The sequence below is a fragment of the Diospyros lotus genome, chromosome 11, assembly GCF_014633365.1.
Source record: "Diospyros lotus cultivar Yz01 chromosome 11, ASM1463336v1, whole genome shotgun sequence".
NCBI classification, from domain to species: Eukaryota; Viridiplantae; Streptophyta; class Magnoliopsida; order Ericales; family Ebenaceae; genus Diospyros; species Diospyros lotus.
In genome coordinates this window covers 13,057,863-13,076,070 of record NC_068348.1, presented here as the reverse complement: position 1 = coordinate 13,076,070, position 18,208 = coordinate 13,057,863, and the positions used below count along the sequence as shown (strand labels likewise).

Sequence of the window (18,208 nt, the reverse complement as noted above, 5' to 3'; positions counted from 1 at the left end):
AACGAGCCTGAAAGTCAAAGTGAGAGTGAGAGTGAGAGTGAAAGTGAAGAGGAGGGGATGATAGAGGCGTGTGACGTATGTGGAGTAGAGTATATTGTTTATAGTGACTGGGAGAGGAATTTCTATCGTTGTGAGCATGTATTTTGCTATCGATGTATGAGGGAGCTAGCAGAAGATCAGAATGCTATAAAAACAGATTGCATGATATGTAGTGTTAGTAGCGATAGCTCTATTAACTGTGCAGTGTGTGGTGCAAGGTATCCATCTGATTATATAAGTGAGCATAAGGAATATTGTCGTTAATATGTCATCATTTCGTCTAGCGAATATGATAGTTGGAATGCAGCTGAATCATCCGATAAATATTAGTGATGATCCAATGTACGATTCTAAGAAATTCTCTGGACTAGTCCGGAAAAATAAGTATGGAACATTATTGGTGTTTAGGAGCGGAAAAATCAATGTGACAGGTGTGAAAAGCATGGAACAAGCTAAACAAAGCGTCAATAAAGAGTATCCTGGCAGTGAGCAAGATGGTCACAAGATAATAAATATGACTTTTCACACAAGACTACCTTTTAAACTGAATGTAAATAAGCTATTCGAATCGAAGGACAATCGATTAAGTTATCATCCTGAATTATTTCCTGGTATTCATTGGAGGCCAGCAAAGTCTAAAATTGTGATACTGTTTTTTCACACTGGTAAAGTAATTGTTACAGGAGTACAATGTCGGATGCACGCATGTACAGCGTTTAAATCGTTTCTTAACGAGATGACTAAGTATAAAAGGGAGGTAGAGGGAGGAGCTTAAAACTTATATAAAAGGCTAAGACGAGAAGGAAAACTGTCACTTCAAACATGGTATCTGCAATGTTAAACACTGTTTCATTCTGGAGCTTGAACAATTTTACAGACAGCCTGGTTCCATCAGACGATGGATCTTTTCACTTGTATTCGCAAGAAGATATTACATGGAATAAGTCAGGTCAGGCTGAAGTTGTGTCCACTGATGTTGGATTTATATTACCACCTGGGTTTTATGGAAAAGTCGACCTGTTACCGAAATGGAAGAAGGTACTCCGAGCTTCTACTCGGATAATCGATCATGAAGAGAATCTCGAGCTAGTGTGGCTATCAGCGTTTTTAAAGAAACCTGAAGTGGTATCGGTGAAAAAAGGGGAACCAATTCTAAAGATTGAATTCTCTCGCAAAATATGCCCCACTATGAGAATGATACCAGAAGATGAGATTGGATTTGATGTTCCAGAAGGAGAATCAAGAAAGGACAAATGGATTTAAACATCATTTATTCTGTAATGCCCGTGTGCTAAACTATTTATATTATCTAAATAAAATCTTTTATCATCAAATGCTGACAATGAGAGTTTTTCTTGCTCGATTCCGCGTATTTTATGGTCTTTACTAGTTAAGCGGCGAAGGGTTGTTTCATAGAAGAAGTTTTTGGTGAGGCAAGTCCAATACATTTCTCGGTTTAAATCTCCTTCTACAACACACCTCTGTGTTCCTTTGGCACGCTTTTGTTCACCAACCTCGCTGTTAAGGAGGTATAACTTTGATTTTAATGCAATTATTTCATAAATTGATTTTCCATGAAATTCATCTTTTAACATTCCCAAAGCCTTCTTGTTTGATTCATCGAACAGCGGATGGTCGTGTGGATAATCAGAAAAATCCATAAGATTCTTAAATCGTAAAAAGTCGGCAAATAAATCAGGTGTAGTAATGTGATAGATGAATGAATCAGTATCTGTGTAAATAAGTTTTATGTTACGTCCATAGTGCTTCTTGAATATATCATAGTGCAAGGTGTACATGTGAAGTTTTGCAAGTTCAAGCACAGTGAAACCAAGATAGATTGGCTTGTTCATGACTACTGAGGCATGTTTAAGCCTTATGAGCGCTTTGCCTTCATCCAAAATTGTGAATGTGTCATAAAGGGGCTTTCTGACGTGCTTTTGAGCCAATTTTTTATCGAGTACAATCTTGACTTGGCAATGGCTGCGTTTATTTTCGATAGATTTACCATACAATGAATTAACCATCAACTTCCAAAAGTCCTTCTCAAAGTTTGATGTTGCTTGCTTTCGCTTAGAAGTGCACAAATCAATGTATGGTTTAAAGATTGGCGCTTGCCTGAATTTGAGGACGCGATGAACTTTGGCAAGAATTAAACCATGCGTCAGATAGAAATGAAGATTTTTATGATGTAAAATATAATTTGTTTTATCGCGCACATTTGGGATTAATTTTTCAGTCCTGACATACCGACGACCGTGTTCCTTGAGAATGTCCAGAAGCGACTTTTGATACTCGCTTAGATCAGTAAGGTCTACGGCTAATCGTTCAGGTGCCAAAGGAAAGTCATTGTGATCATCATGAAGCTCTTTTGGGTATGTCAAATCGCAGTCCAAAATATACCCAACATTATCGTTCACCTTGTTATTCCTTATAAGCTCAACTGCTGCGTTGAAATTATCGACCCACTCAAACTCCCCGATAGGTAAAGGTTGCGATAGAGCAAAACCATATAAATTGTTTACATCCAGATAAGCTAGGTAGCTTGTATCAGAAGAGGAATCGTATGACGGACATGATGCATTATTAGCCTTTGCGTACCTACTCATAGCACAGGAAACACCTCCTCTTATACCGCTCTCAATCATTAAAATCATATCAATGTCGTCGAGTAACTCGATAGATGCTTTGGTCATTTTCTGTGCAGCCATCCAGGTTAATGCTGGTGTAGAGAAGAAATGCGCCGGATCTAATTGAAATTCACGAAGACTCATATTCCTAAAGCTTTCAAAAACGGCAGCCAACAATGCAACGTCAGTCTTTAAGTAAATATCGTGGAAGTCACCAATGTTTTTACAGTCAAAGGTATTCCAAATATCAATAAGGTGATTGTAAGTTTCATCCGAAATAGAATTCCGAGATAATTTAGAGAAGAAAGCTTCCTTAGGCGGTAAGGTAATTTCATTAAACTTATCCCACGAATCCATGTATTCATACGGTAATGCACCTTCTTTAAAAGCAAGTGAAGCTTATCCTCAGGAAAGAAATACTTAAGCACATTAATTTTCTCCTGATCAGGAACCATTTTAGCCAAGGTATCCAAACTTGAGGAAAGAAATGCATAAGAATCGATGAAGATGAAATCGTCTAAAAAGATTGCGAGATACTTTTCCGATGAATGAGGAATCACTTCACATCGATGAAAGACCTTGCTTGATATGCCCTGAATTATTAAATGTCCATCAAATGATTTAAGGTTGTGAAAAACAACAGGTATTTTGTCAGTTAAGCGGTAGTTGACATTACACCTGTTGTGAGCAGGACCTCTAAATTTACCAGTTATATGATCGTGATCTCTAACTTTTTCGTTGTCTTTAACAAATTCACCACAAATATGGCAATTATTTTCCGAAAGAAATCGGATTTCATCTGAAACTGTCATTATAAGCGGTTTGTTATGCTTCGCTCTAGCTTCCTTTACTAGCTCCTGTGCCTCGAGTAATGATGATAAAAACTTCTCATTCGCATTAGTACCGCGATAGAAGACGTCATGAAAAATTTTTCCTTCACTATCAACAATAACCATGCCATAACTGCAAGGCTCGTGATGATTCATTATGTACGTAGAATCATGCTTAGCTGTTAGTAACCGTACATTAACATCTGAGTCCTTATAAGTAGAATCAGGGTGAACAAGTGTTTCGAAGTCTGCGTAAATGATGAATGGAGATTTAAGCATCTTTTGAAACGCATCAAACTTGAGAGTGGTCGTTCGAGGAAGATATACTCGTTGAACAGGAAATGTTAGACACTTCTTATGATGCCTCGCTACCCTTGCCTTAGATTCAAATCCTTGTAAACAATTATAGCAGAAATGACTAGCCCAGCTAGAAGCACTACCGATCAATCTATTAAAGTTTTTGATGGCAAAGTAATGATTATCATGCAGTAATAAGTTTACGTGCTGATGAGAAACCACTTTGCATACTTTCAGAGGGACAATATTCTTCCGATCAATAGTATACACGTTTACACTTACATTGTTCACCTTTTCGAAGCGAGGAATTTCATTTAAAGACACATTATTGCCAAGTCCTTTAAAGCTAAACTCAGATGTCAGGTTCTTTCTTGCATATTGTTGATTTTTAGTCGGCTTAAGGATAGCTAACACAGCGTGCATAAAGCAGTGAGAACGTGTCTTAATGTTTATGATGGCTTTCTTATTGATTAACCAAGCAGGAAGATTGTGAGTGTAACATCCACCTGTTCTCGGGATGTATTTCCCTACACGAACTTCAGAGTGTGTAATTTTTTCTAGTCTCCAACCACTACCCTTCTGTATAAAAGCATCAATATTGTTTACCATGTCATTTTCACACTCACTCAATAATTGGATCACAGCATCATTGTTTGATAGGGTTTTAGTAGATGAACATATGTAAACACGAGTTGATTTGTCCTTATCAACCTCCTCCTTAACAAACTGACAGTAGATGCACAATTGAAATTTAAGAGCACCAATTGAGTTAAAAATCGATGTCAATAGATTTACTAAATTACTTTGCTCTCTAGAAAAATAAACATTATAATCACGATAATTTAGATGATCATTCCGAAACACACTTAAGAACTTATTGAATGCACTTCTATGTACTTTGTAGGGTGAAGAAATATCAGGCTGGTCATGCCATAGAGATTCAAGGAGCAAGCATTTATGACCAGGAAAGTACGGTCGCTTACAGTTGCTGCACTGCTTCATCTTTGCATCGTGAGCCGGCATAGTTAGCCCTTATATACTGTGAGGTAGCACAAGGCGAGAGCACTTTATTGTATGACTCACCGCATTGACTTACGGTAATTGCCTACTGTCACTGCAATAAATTGGTATGAGTTCTAAGAAAAGGCCATTAAAAGTATTCCGGCAACTGAATTCTAGGAAATAGTCGTGCAAAAAGCCTAATTCCTATGCTAAAATGAGTCGTTTCCGAGTAAGAGTCATTAAGAGGACTCTAGCTAGTGATTTCCCACGACGAAGCGTGCAAATGCCTCGATCCCGCTATAAATCAACTAAATTCAGAGAAAAACTCATTAAGAACGCTTAGCTACGCGTATTCTAAGAAATCGGGGATAAAATACCGTTAGAGTGCGCTATTTCTATGACTCATTCCTATGGAAGGGCTATAACGGCACGCACCGGCAAGTGGAATCTAGAAAGCCGCGGTGCAAATGGCCATAAATTCCATCTGACACAGTAATGCATTGAGTGCAATTCCTGGAAATGGCCATTAAAAGCACTCTCACTGTTCAATTCTTATAAATCAAGGCGCAAATAGCCATAAGCCTTATGCAGTGCAGAATTGCACAAAGTCTAACCCCTGGGAAAGCTATTAAAACGACCCCAACCAATAAATTCTCAAAAATCGGGGTCCAAATGACCATAAACTTAACTGAGTACAATAGCACACTAAGACCGATTCCTGGAAAAGGCTATTAAAAGGACCCCTTCTAATAAATCTTCCGAACCGGGGTGCAAATGATCATAGGCTCTATGCAGTGCACCATTGCACCAAGTCTAATCCGTGTGAAAGCTATTAAAACGGCCCCAACCAATAAATTCTAGGAAATCGGGGTTGTAATGGGTTTTCCCAGAAATTGAACAATAGGCACTCACTAATCAAAACGTGGCCCTCTCTCCTATAATTTGAACAAAGGCAAGCGGGAGAGTGATCTCAAAGTCCCACCCTGGGTATAAAACGGGAGCGCGACCAGTCACCCCCACCAAACCGCTCTAGTCCACCATCGAGATCACACGCAAACTTCGTACTATCGAACTCCAGGAATAAACCAGCAAGGTAAGTCGTTTTCTTAACTAATCCACCCCTCTAACGATATCATTCTCCTCTAGGTAGTCTTGAACTTGGTATCCCTCCATCTAGTGTTAAGTGAAAATAGTGTCTGTGAAGTGCGTGTCAGTGAAACCACCGCCAAACGAAATCAACCAAAAGGTAAGACACTACTCTTTATTCCTCTTTAAATATTCTTGAATCCCTCCTCCCTTAGATAATGGATATTCTAGGAAGCCTGACCTCAATTTTGTCCAAATTTTCAATTTCCCTTCCTTCCTTCTCCCCTGATCCATGGGCAGTGGAGGCTATGGAGCATACAGATAAGCTCATGCTCGGGTATGCCAACGAAACGACTATACAATGCCCGAATTGCAAGTTGTTTGCTATGAAAAAAAACGAAAATCGCGAGCTTCAATGTATTCGGTGTATGATATACATACCATACACCGAAAAGGTCTCAATTCGATCGCTAAAAGATCGAATTGTATCCTGCCACTCGCGACATCTTCTCACTTGTGGTCGCGAGTTTAATAACTACAACATCTTCCAGCAAAATATAGTGCTATCATGCACCACTTGCGATTTGACCGAAAAACTTATCATTTAAATTCCATATTCACATTGTATCCCTAATAAAATGTATTATCATAACCTTAATAATATTCTATGTATTTTCTCTGCTAGACAATATAATCTGAAACTACTTTACAATTCCAATAAACATTAACTTAATGCGCCCTTTGATTTTGTTACACTCTGAAATAAGAGCGAAATCGATGATAAACAGAGAAAAGAGAAGGCAGAAAAAGAGAAGCAGAGAAGAGGTAAAAGAGAACAGAGTAGAAGAGAAGCAGAGAAGAGAGAAGAGACAGAGAAGAGAAAGAGAGAAGAGGGAAAAAGAGATGAGAAGAGAAGAGAAGCAGAGAAGAGAGAAGAAGTAGAGAGAAAGAGAGAAGAGACAGAGAAGAGAAAGAGAGAAGAGGGAAAAAGAGATGAGAAGAGAAGAGAAGCAGAGAAGAGAGAAGAAGTAGAGAGAAAGAGGGAAAGAGAGAAAGAGGAGACCAGAAGAGACAAAGAGAGAGGGAGAAGAGACAGAGAACAGAGACAGACAGAAGAGAGAAAGAGAAACACAAAACGAGAGAAGAGAGAAAGAGCGAGAAAGAGAAGAGAAGCAGAGTGAAAAAGAGATGAGAGCAGAAGAGAAGCAGCGAATGAGAGAAAGAGAAAGGCAGAGAAAGAGACAGAAAGAGAAGAGAAGAGGAGACAAAGAGTGTAAAGCGGAGAAGAGAAGAGAGATAGAGATAGAGAAAAAGAGATGAGAGCACAAGAGAAGCAGACAATGAGAGGAGGAGAAATGCGGAGAAAAGCAGAGAAGAGAAAAGAGAAGAGAGAAATGAGAAGAGAATCAGAGGGAAAAAGAGATGAGAGGACAGAGAGGGAGAGAGAGAGAGAAAGAGACAAGAGAAAGAGAAAGAAAAGGAAAAGAGGGACACAGAGAAAAATAAACATAGAGAAAGAGAAAAAAAAAGAGAGAAGACAGAAAGAAAACAGAAGAAGAGAAGAGAGAAGAGACAAAGAGAACCAGTAGAGAAGCAGAGAGGGAGAGAAGGGAAGAGGAAGACCAACAATGAAGGCTGATGGGAGAGAACAGAACAAAAAGCCCCTAACGCTCTTCCGGGCCGAAGGCCCGGTACGTACATTACGGGCCGAAGGCCCGTCCAAAATCGCGAGCGCCGAAGGCGCGAGCGATTTTGAAACAGGTGCATGCACCTGTTTCGGAACAGGTGCGAAGCACCTGTTCCTCTACAGGTCCAATGCACATGTTTCAAAATCGGTGTTGACAGGTGTCATCCCGGCTGCGCAACAGGTGCATCGCAGGTTTGAGCGACAGGTGCATGGCCGATTTTCGGCGAATTTCGGTGATTTCTATCGATTTCTATTGATTTTTTATCGATTTCCCGATTATTTATTGAATATTTGACCTTAAGGAGACATTCCGAAGCGATACCATACTATTTAGAGCAGTAGAAGATGAGATACTGTGCTGGAAGGTGATTCAGAGGAGGGTAGTTTAGTTGATACAGCATGAATTCTCAATGTAATCCTTTATTGAATCAATTTTAATAAGAATATTTTATCCTACCAATTGCTCTCTTCAACAGGTAATCATGTCATTCACGAATGAAATAGTTAAGACTCCTCTCTGTAACAACGATAGTCTCTTCGATGAAAATAGAATTCTTCGACATCTAGAGAACTGCCCTCGATGTATACTACGATTAAATCCGAGGGATCCACGAATTAGAATTTGCATATATTATTTATACTACTACTTTAATTAACATTGTAAACTAAAATGATCATAATAAATGTATCTCGCAAGGAATCATTGTATTAAATACCTAAACTTCTCTTTAATGTTATTACAGATAATTTACAATGCAGTCGGAAGCATCTACAAGCGATTCCAAGAAGAAGGATTTGAAAAGGTAGGACTCAAGTTTTGCTTTACTCTTCTCAGAGTGTTCATTCCTTAGGGGGTCAAATAAGAAGACGATAATAAAGAGGAGATCCGCCAGGATAATTTCTGTTAAGAAAAGCATGCCTTCTAAATTCCTTCTCCCGCATACCGAACCTCGGAAAGAGTTTGAGATTTATAGCGGCAAGATAAAACATCCATCAGTCCGCGAATTAGCTAAGAAAGCCGAGTTTTGGGAGAAAGAGTGGCACACTCTAGCGGACATGTATAGATGTTTGTATCAGGTATATGAAGATGATGAGGATAAGCTAAAGAGTCTGGCACGGAGGCAATCAGCTAGGGTTAAACTTCTGACTGAAAGGGCAAATAAATACTTGAATTTGTATTCTTTCTGGTGCCGCTACGCTGAAAATCTTAAAGAGGAAAACAAAATGATACGGAGACATAATCCATCATGGGACCGTGAGAAGAAATTGAGAGAGGAAAACTTACACCTAACCGAAACCCTAAAATATGCACCTTGGGGATTAAAAAAGTTTATTTTATTTTATAAGTAAATTAATTTAGTAATATTATTTTTAGCGTGGATGAAAGATACATCAATCATCTTCACGCGCTAACTGTAGTTTTGGACTGTGTTGATAGAACTATAAACTATGAAAATATGTGTTTGAGACGGGAAAATGAACTGCTAGAAAAGTCGAATAAGAGCTTGAAAAGATGGTGTAAAGGACAAATGGCAAGCATCCGTCATTATCAGTCTGAGAAGGAACGGTTTGATCGAATGTGGGCTGGACATGAGGTTGTCTATATACTACACGCTGAATCGCAATTGGAATGCGAGCGTCTATCTCTCCAGGTTGAGGAGATGACAAGTAGGATTAGACTCAGAGAAAGTGAATTAGACAATTCTAAAAAGCTCACATCAAAAATAATCAAACTGGCAAGTGAGCATATGGATCGCTCGATACTAGACAATTACTATAACGATCATGTGAATAATCCTATGCCTTAAACATTTGTACTCTTCTAATAGTTCATTCCAATAAATTAACGAATTTCTAACATTAATTTAGATGTTAATATTATGCCTACTTAATTCACCTTATTACAGATCAGCCAGCTCGCATAGCTCGGACAGCTCAGAGGGCGAGTCCTCTCCCGGATCACAAAGTTCATACCCGAAGCAGAAAATGGGTGGAAAGGATAAAAAGAATAAAAAGGATAAAAAATCTAAGGCTGGAAAGCAGGACGATGTAGAACTATGGAAAATAAACTCGTGGGCAAAAATAAGCGAGATCGATGATCCGCACACATTGCGACGTGTAGCAATGTCTAAAGTTGGAAAATTAATGAATTATACCAAGTATGTTGAGTACTTGGTCAAAAAGTACGAGGGTGCCACTGGTAAAAAACCCAGGACGTATCGCGAGTGGCACATTAAAACTAATGGCCTACAATACGATCGTCGAGACTCTACTAATTAAGAGGTCTTTTTCTACCACCATTTATTACTTGAGCACAAAGTTCTCGAGCGATTATGAATGACCACTCACTATTCTCATTTTCTCTTTTTCAGTCCTCTCAGGATCACGATTAAGCGTACAAAAGAGGGAGGGTGGAAAGTGGTTTCATAAATGTTTCTCGTCAAATTGTCGGTGTCTGGATCAATTCCTGATTAAAACTGAACTAACATCAGCTATTTAACTCTTAACTCGAAAACAAATAAAAAAAAAGTCTGTCGCGTGAATTAGTAAATGTCGTCTAGTTTAGTAATTGTATTTATTCATTTTACTTAATAAAATATCATTGTAAGAACTACAATCTGTAAACTTTTTTAAAAAAATTTCGGGTGTAGTCCTTAGAAACATTACACAATAATAACCACACAATGAAGATGTATCGCCTTGAATTTTACTTGCTATATAATTCCATCCGTTTTTGCTATTACGTTGTAAAAACGATGCGATTAAAGGTGGTGGTGGATTACCAAACGGGTCCATGTACACTGCAGGCCCTGTTTTTGGTAAGTGGATCGCGACCCAATGGCTTCCTGCTTTAAATGCCTCATCTAGATTAACAATTAAACTTGAAGGTCGTGTTAGTATAATTTTGGGCAAGCGGTCTATTGGAAATACTCCAACAAACTCACGCCTCGATTTCATAAGTCGGTAAATATCGATTGTCGAAAGCATTCTAATAGTCTAGTTTAATATCACGGTATTTATCGATTTGAATCACGTTATCATATTGGCCCATGATCACCATATGAATTGGAGAAGTTAAAGAGCCTGTAAACTTGGCTTCAATCTTTATATTTCCAGATTGTGTCAATGACAAGACACCGGTCTCTGCTCCGAGAGAAGAATCTGGTGACAGATCGAATGCATACAAACAGTAGTTATTTTTATAGTCTTTGTAGCCAAGTGTTAAAGCTGGAATTCCCTCAGCCTGATTAGTATATTTGTACAATCCATAAAACTCTCTCAAATATTTATCTTTTGCATAATTAGGAGTGTATGGAATACTCGGTACAAGCGATCCATTTACGTGAGCTACTAAGTAGGTGAGTCCAAAGTTTTCAAATTTGTAAGGTCCTGCAGCAAGTGATGCATTAAAAGTATCAGCTTTCAAGAACCCAAGAATAATACGCTTAGGTAAAATACCAGTAAATACATTCTCGAATGAATACGATGTCAATCCTTGTGGCACCATAAAGTTTTTTACTTCATTCCGTGTAACAAAGTATTTAGCTTCAGACTTTTCAAGTGCTTGTTGTATGGCCAGACTAACATCTGGATACAATCTAACTCTTCTTATGATAGCTGATATATCGTGAATATTAACGATAAAGTCACCGGTTTTACCCTCTTTATGCTTTAATCCCCTTGAAGAGTTGCTTCTATTTAATCGAATAGTTAATTTGATACCATTGAGAAGTAATTTGTTTTGTCCTGAGATTGGAGAGGATAGTTTGAACAGCACATCGAATGTGTTTTTGCTTGCGCTTTCATCATCAGCACTCATTAATTTTGCAATTGACAGTTTAGATTCATGATTGTAAATTAAATCTTCCAAAAATGCAGAATAATGATAAAGGCTACTTGCTTGGCAAACATTTATATTGTTCAAGTAAAGATCAAATTGATCGAATAATGCATGAGCAAATCCGTAACAAGGTACAACATCATCTGGAGAAGCAGATGTTCCATCACCTTTTTTAATTGAACATGTAACAAGCAGTAATGATTCACCTAAGTCAGTATAATCATTAGACTCAGGTATCTCAATAGTGTAGGTTTTTGATGATTCTAAAGAAGCGTTAGGCCGATACTCAACTTCGTAATAACTCTCAAGTACTGTCTGAGTAGGAGGGACTTGAAATAAGTCTAATTCCGACTTTGTTGCAGGTATTGATCTGTGATGTAAGTATTCCATCATGCAAATATATCACGTATTTTACGACTCTTGGCACGTTTAACAACCTTCTTCGATTTTCTGTGTTTCTTTTTCAGACTCCTTCTCCTTTTATATAACCTTCCAGAACCTTTTTGTGCGATCAAATTAGCCAGTTTGTTCGCTCCTTCATTACCTACAGTTTTAACTGATTCAGAAATTCTTGACCTTAGAGATTCTTCAATAGGTCTTTTAGCCAGCATATCAGATCCTACGGCGACGCCTGTAGAGAGTAAATGTCTACCCAGGTATTTGAGTAGTGGTATACCGAATTTAGTAAATACAGTCCCAAAGCCACGACCTCTCTGATAGGGTGATCCACGAAATACCGTTATATCAGCAAGCCCTGAGCCTGCTTGATTTGCAAAGTACCCGTTAAAGTTACAATCACCAACGCAATATCGTTTTTTGTAATTCATTTATTAATTCGACCAATATCTCTCTTTATATTGGCATCTTTCTAAACTTGAGAGCGACATAAACTTTACCCGGTCCCTTAAATGGAATAGGCTCTCCAAATTCATCACATATTTTTATAGCAATACTGTCGATTCTACCAGTTCTTGCAGGAAAGAATTGTTCAGTAGGAAATGTTAAGTAGCCAATTTCTTCACTAGTAGTTTTTGTTAATGGTACAACTCTTAAACATTCGCTCATCTTATCTCCAACATGATGTCCATGGATAATATCGGAATAGATAAACATCAGCTCTGGTATCTTGTTCAAATATGGTTCGTAATCCGCAACCACGTCGCGAGTACCATAATAGGTTACAAATTTTACTCGTGCAAACCCCATTAGGTCAATGAATTGTTCGTTTTCTATTTTAATTCCAATATAAGTTCCGCGACCTTTTCCAGGTGAATACTTGAGTCTATTGCCTTCAAGGGAAAATTTTGGTGCTTTCGTTTCACTAATAGCCATATTCTTTACGTCTGATGTAATGAAATCGAATATTTTTTCTAGTTGTCCCTTTTCTTCCTCGTCAAGCTTATAATATTCAATCTTTCTTGACACCTGTTTTGGTGTAGTTTTAGTTGTGGTGGATGTTGTCGGTGGTGGGGTTGGGGTTTGTTCTGTGGTAATTTCTGGGTCTTTTTTCTCCACTGGAAGTACATCGATTTGTTTATGTGCTTTTTTGGGTGCAGGTTCAGCTGAGATATCAGGTTGAGGCACCGCTCGAGGTTGAGTAGAGGTTGGACTCGAACTTACTAATGAAGTGGCAGTCGGAGGTTTAGTTTCAATTTTGGGCTTTATGACATTCTTATTCGCCGACTTTTTGGTAGGAACGGAACGTTTTGTACGTCGATATGAGAAGTTTGCGATCAGCTCGAGGTACTCATGAGCATAAATATCAATTACTTGATTAATTTGTTTTACAAAATCTTCAGGTCTAATCGGTAGCTTATACCGGAAAGTAAATGGTTTGCTGTACCAATATTTATACTTGTTATTTGCATGTGCCATAAATGCTAGCGAAAATGTAACCTTTTGAGTTGTATCATATTCAAGAGGGTAAACTATTTCATTTAAGCAGACTTCATAATTTCCTTTAAGATCTAATGGGGTTGCTAATTGGTTAACAAATGAATTGCTGAAGTTATCAGAATATATTTTTGTGGAAGCGTTAGAGACCAGAGTAACATAGAATTCATCGTCCATAATTGTAAATCAATGATTTTTTCTCTTTATATTTACGCTTTTTTAAAATGTAACACAGCCGTTGTGAATCCTTTATTAGAAGCTATCAGATTCCCTTTAATACCATGCAATCTAATATTAATTTGTGATATTACATTTTCTACTAGATCTAAATATAGCGGAACAGATACTTTTGTAACGGTTCCATAGTAATATCCAGTTTTACTGATTTCAGAGCTTGGAAACACACCTAGAGTGTTAAATTTTTCAGATAGGATGTTAGTTTTTACACAAATAGTTCTGTCACTATGCCAAGGTTCAGGTGATTCAGATAAAAGTTCATTTTCAGCATCGTTTTCATTTAGAGTATTCCACTCCCATGGCTTAAATCCAAGAGATGTCAATATGGAGGGAGGGTGTATTATTAGGGTGTACTTTTGACCGTTAATTATTTTAGGTTTGTATTTGAGACATCCAACCTTATTCGACCAGTCAAACATCTCCTTGTCGCCTACCATCTCAATGACTTCATCAGCTAGTTTAGATCCATCAATATAATCATCTTTCGAGAGCATAGTTTTCCTAAAATAAGTATGAGGATCGTTGTGCGCTTCTGTGCTTGATTGTACACCAGCATGTTGTTTGACACATGCCACAGTTATCTCTCGGTTCATGGCAAACAAATGAGAATTTGGTGAAATGTAGTCCGTAAGAGCTACTTGCCATCGTCCTTCTAACTTCAAGGGGGGATCAAAGTGGTATCTAAAATTAGTCGAGGCCCCTAAAGCATCATCAACACTTCTTAGCACTAATAGAAATGAGTTTGGTAACATGATTGGTTGAGCGATTATTTTATTCGGTCTTATATTACTTTACATGTAGAACTATGCTACTAAAATTATTAACACTGAGATCGAGATCGTTTCCTCCAGAATCCGTTAACCATAACTTAATATCACTCTGAGCCCTCATTGGTAAGTAAATTGGTGATCTTATGGTAATATAATTCCAACCGTCCAAGTTAGTATTTATTACCGCAAGCGTATTAGATATTGTAGAATCATCGGTAAATGCATCTACCATGTTTGTTTTAACTAATATTGTATTATCAATTTCGTATGGGCGGGGAGGATGTTTTGCCATCAAAGTGGATATGTTTTGGTTTTGGTTATACAATTTAAATTCAGTTGGATCAAAGCCAAGTAGTCTTGCATCCTCATCGTTGTAAAAGTACAGATACCAAAGTTTATTTTGTCCAAAGTATGCTTCGTATTTCAAAGTTCCTTCAGGGTTGTAGGCAAATACAGGATAATCTTTCAAAAGCGTTAGGACGTTGTCCACCCAGTTGGTATCATGTCGGTTGTTATCAATGTTGCATGTAAAGTGTTTATACTCTTCATGCACAGTTGGTCTTAGGTAAAATCTAATTATTTTCTGTTTGCTTATCTCAGGTGGTATGGGGATAGTGATAGCATACAGTCCCACACTTGTAAACTTGTTTAGTTCTACCGGAGTTGTAGGTCTGTAAAATCCATCTTTAATAGTGAATCTAATGTAATTAGACATCGATTGTACTTTCTTCGTCAATCCACTCATCAAACTTTTTTGGGTATCCAACATAATGTACGTAGTATTGACGCTTATTCGTTCTTCGATCTATTCTCTCCCTAAGTATTTTTATATTAACGTACTCCGACATTTTAACAGGGTTTAACTCGTCATGATAGAATATTGATGTTATTGGCTCATCTCCGAGATCAATCAATCTATACACATACCCTAGAGGAGTTCTTTTTCTTTTATCGACCTTAAACACTTCCTCAGTCCAATTGTTCTCTGCACCTTTTTCAAAAGTATCCTTCCACTAGATATCCTTACATGTTCACCTTCAGGAATTGGTTTCTTTTTTGAAGGTGTTTGCTCTTCTCTATTTCTGTTTTTGATAAATTGAACTTTATCAGGTGTAACTTCGACTGGTGCCATACCAATAGTCCGATGGTAAGATTGATTATATGAATTCACTAAATCTTGCAAAGCATCAATGTATCGGTGTGAATTTTTATGATACAGATATCTATAAATCCGTTCTCTTAGTGTACGGTTAAATCTCTCTACAACAGCACATTTTACAGTATCTGTTGTAGTAAAAAAATTGATGTTGTATGTCCTCATTAATCTTTCAAAACGCCTATTTTTAAATTCTTTTCCCTGATCTGTTTGTAGCTTTTTAGGTACTCTACCTTGATCCAACACTGATTTAAATGCATTCGCAACATTTTCAGCAGATTTTGTCCTAAGAGGAATAGCCCAAGCATATTTGGAGAGAACATCAATGATTATAAGCAAAAATTTAACTTGATCATTTTCTCTTGCGTTCCATGACAATTCCAAAAGATCAGCTTGCCATTGTTCATCGATATTTTCCAGCAGTATTTTCAACCTTTTAAATTTATTCCGTCGTGGTTTAAACAGTGTATAAGTTGGTTGACCTTTTAACCAGTTTTTAACTTGACTTAATTTCAACTCAGGTATTCTCCTTCGAGCTTCAGTATATAATCGATTAATACCACCATAGCCACCAACATTATTAGGGTCATAATAGATACTTTTCAAAACTTCCTCAAGCTCTTCCATGATTTAATTCCACTACCGGATTGCTTAATACTTTGGAGCATAATATTTTTCAGTTTTCGTTGAGCATTAGGGTTTTTTATATTAGCTTGTTTCTCCGGTTTTTTGACAAGTGATTTTAGCGCTTCATTTATACCGACAGGGCCCCTTTTACCCTCTGACTGTAAATAATCTCTTATCTCATTTATATTACTACCTTCTATAATGTTTCCCCTAGAGTCCATTATTTGCCCTCTTGAATTGGTAATTGAGTCAAATGTACCTTGTTGAGGTGTTATAGTTATCGAACCGTTAGAGGAAAGCTCAAGTGTATCTTTTTTGGTCGGTGTGGAAGTAGCAATAGGTTGGAATGACTGCTCCGAATTCGGTATACTTTGTACCTGCGGTATGCTTTCAGTCTGTACTGAGCTTTCCTTTTGTAGCTTGTTTTTATTTGAATTAAGTCGTTTTATAACCTCATTATTTTTCATTATTGTAGGATAGTTTGAATTTAGAATTGTGTCTAGCGATGATTGAGTCGCTAATTTTAGCTTGTATAACATAAGATACTCATTTTGTGGAATCAACAGATACTTGGTAAACTGATTCATAGTTGCGATGCTAATATCGGTAAGGTATGTAGCAAAAGACTTGGTAGAAATCCGCCTTTTTGATTTATCAAAGCTTCACGTTTTTTCAAGGTAATACTTTTCTTGCTTAATTCTCTTAGCAAGCCTTTATATCTTCTAAGTCGATTTAATTCAGCTTGAGACATGTGAAGATTTCCATCCAGGACATTTTTGATTATCTCACAGATAGCATAATAAATGCACTTTCTTGGGCATTTTCGCAAAATCTCTCTCCGTTTTTCTACCGATTTTGTTCTAGCAATAGCACGTAAGTAAGGATAGCACTTGAGAACTCCTTGTAAAGTCATTTTTATTTTTTCTACACTCATCTATTTTATATAAATAATATTGTAATTTACAGAGAGTAGACAGTAATTACAGGTTCTTCACCCAGCACGTTAGACATTAATCTAATCTCATCAGGGGTGTGCGGTTTAAGATCAATAAACAAGTATGAATATGGTTTAGATGTTGCATCATTAAAAGCACTTTGAAATTTCTTAACCTTGTTTGGATACATTTGTCTAGCAATGTTACTAGCCATACTTTTATCTCTTGGATTCTTAAACAGCACAATATAATGACTATTCAGAGTTATGTTTCTCATCTCTTTACCTTTGGCGAAGAAATTTTGTACAACTAGAATTATCGATACATCCTTATGATGAGAGCCTTTTGTGAAAAAGTCACTTATAATCGAACTATTTGAACTTTCAGTCATTAAATCATCGATAACAATCACAGTTGGCTCCCCGCCAAGGTTCTCCAACACACGTTCTTGAAGTCCATAAACGAATTCAACGTTTTTAAATGATGAAAACATTGGTTGATATTCACCATAAAAGTACACTATTTTAGTTGGTGGAGGTTTAATAGGTCACGGCCGATGAATTTAATAAATTTTTCAACCATGTTGTTTTACCCGATGATGTTGGACCAGACACTATCATCGTAAATGGATGTCTAAGGTAGACATCATATAACTCCATGTTTAGGCTTTTTTAATCTCAATGTCTTTAACCTCCTCTGACTTTATTGCTTTCAATTTTGGTGATGGTATAACGTATCCTAAGCATGTGCCCAATAGTGTAGTCCACATATTATCATTGCCAGTTTTCATCATAATATTGACTAGACATGCTAAAACGATTAATAGAACGATAAACAGTTGGAAATAAAACTGTACGGCATTTTTAGCCTTTATATCTATAGACATTTTATCAGATTCCATAATCAATATGCTCAGTAACTCTCTTTATATAATATGACTCACTTTCCTTCGACAATTCAACAATACTCGTCTAGACACATTAGCCAGCTCTCTCTCTCCCATTTAATAATCAATATTCTCGTCTAGACACCACCCCCTCCATATTCTCCCTCTTTTATATTAAGCTTGCTCACTAATCAATAATTGTTCCAGAAATGGGGTTTTTTTCGAGATTTCAGGGGGCTCCCTCATTTAATGAATCTGAGACTGTGCAGTACAAAATTGTGCCAGAAATGGG

The 18,208-nt window shown here is 37.3% G+C and overlaps 1 protein-coding gene across 1 annotated transcript; it reads right to left on the bottom strand.

Moving 5' to 3' along the window:
* Positions 1 to 1,298: 1,298 nt before the first annotated feature.
* On the bottom strand, positions 1,299 to 4,819 carry LOC127812725 (uncharacterized). Its single transcript, XM_052353249.1, has 3 exons — positions 4,694 to 4,819; positions 3,047 to 4,522; positions 1,299 to 2,858 (listed from the first exon to the last, which is right to left on the bottom strand). The coding sequence occupies exons 1-3, from the start codon at positions 4,817 to 4,819 to the stop codon at positions 1,299 to 1,301; spliced, it is 3,162 nt and encodes a 1,053-aa protein (XP_052209209.1).
* Positions 4,820 to 18,208: the final 13,389 nt, after the last annotated feature.

Coding starts and splice junctions, on each gene's coding strand:
- LOC127812725 (XM_052353249.1), bottom strand. CDS start 4,819: ATGCCGGCTCACGATGCAAAGATGAAGCAGTGCAGCAACTGTAAGCGA. Junction 4,523..4,693: donor ATATTTCTTCACCCTACAAA/GTACATAGAAGT, acceptor ATCTACTGTCAG/TTTGTTAAGGAGGAGGTTGA. Junction 2,859..3,046: donor TTCACTTGCTTTTAAAGAAG/GTGCATTACCGT, acceptor ATTTACTTAAAG/ACTGACGTTGCATTGTTGGC.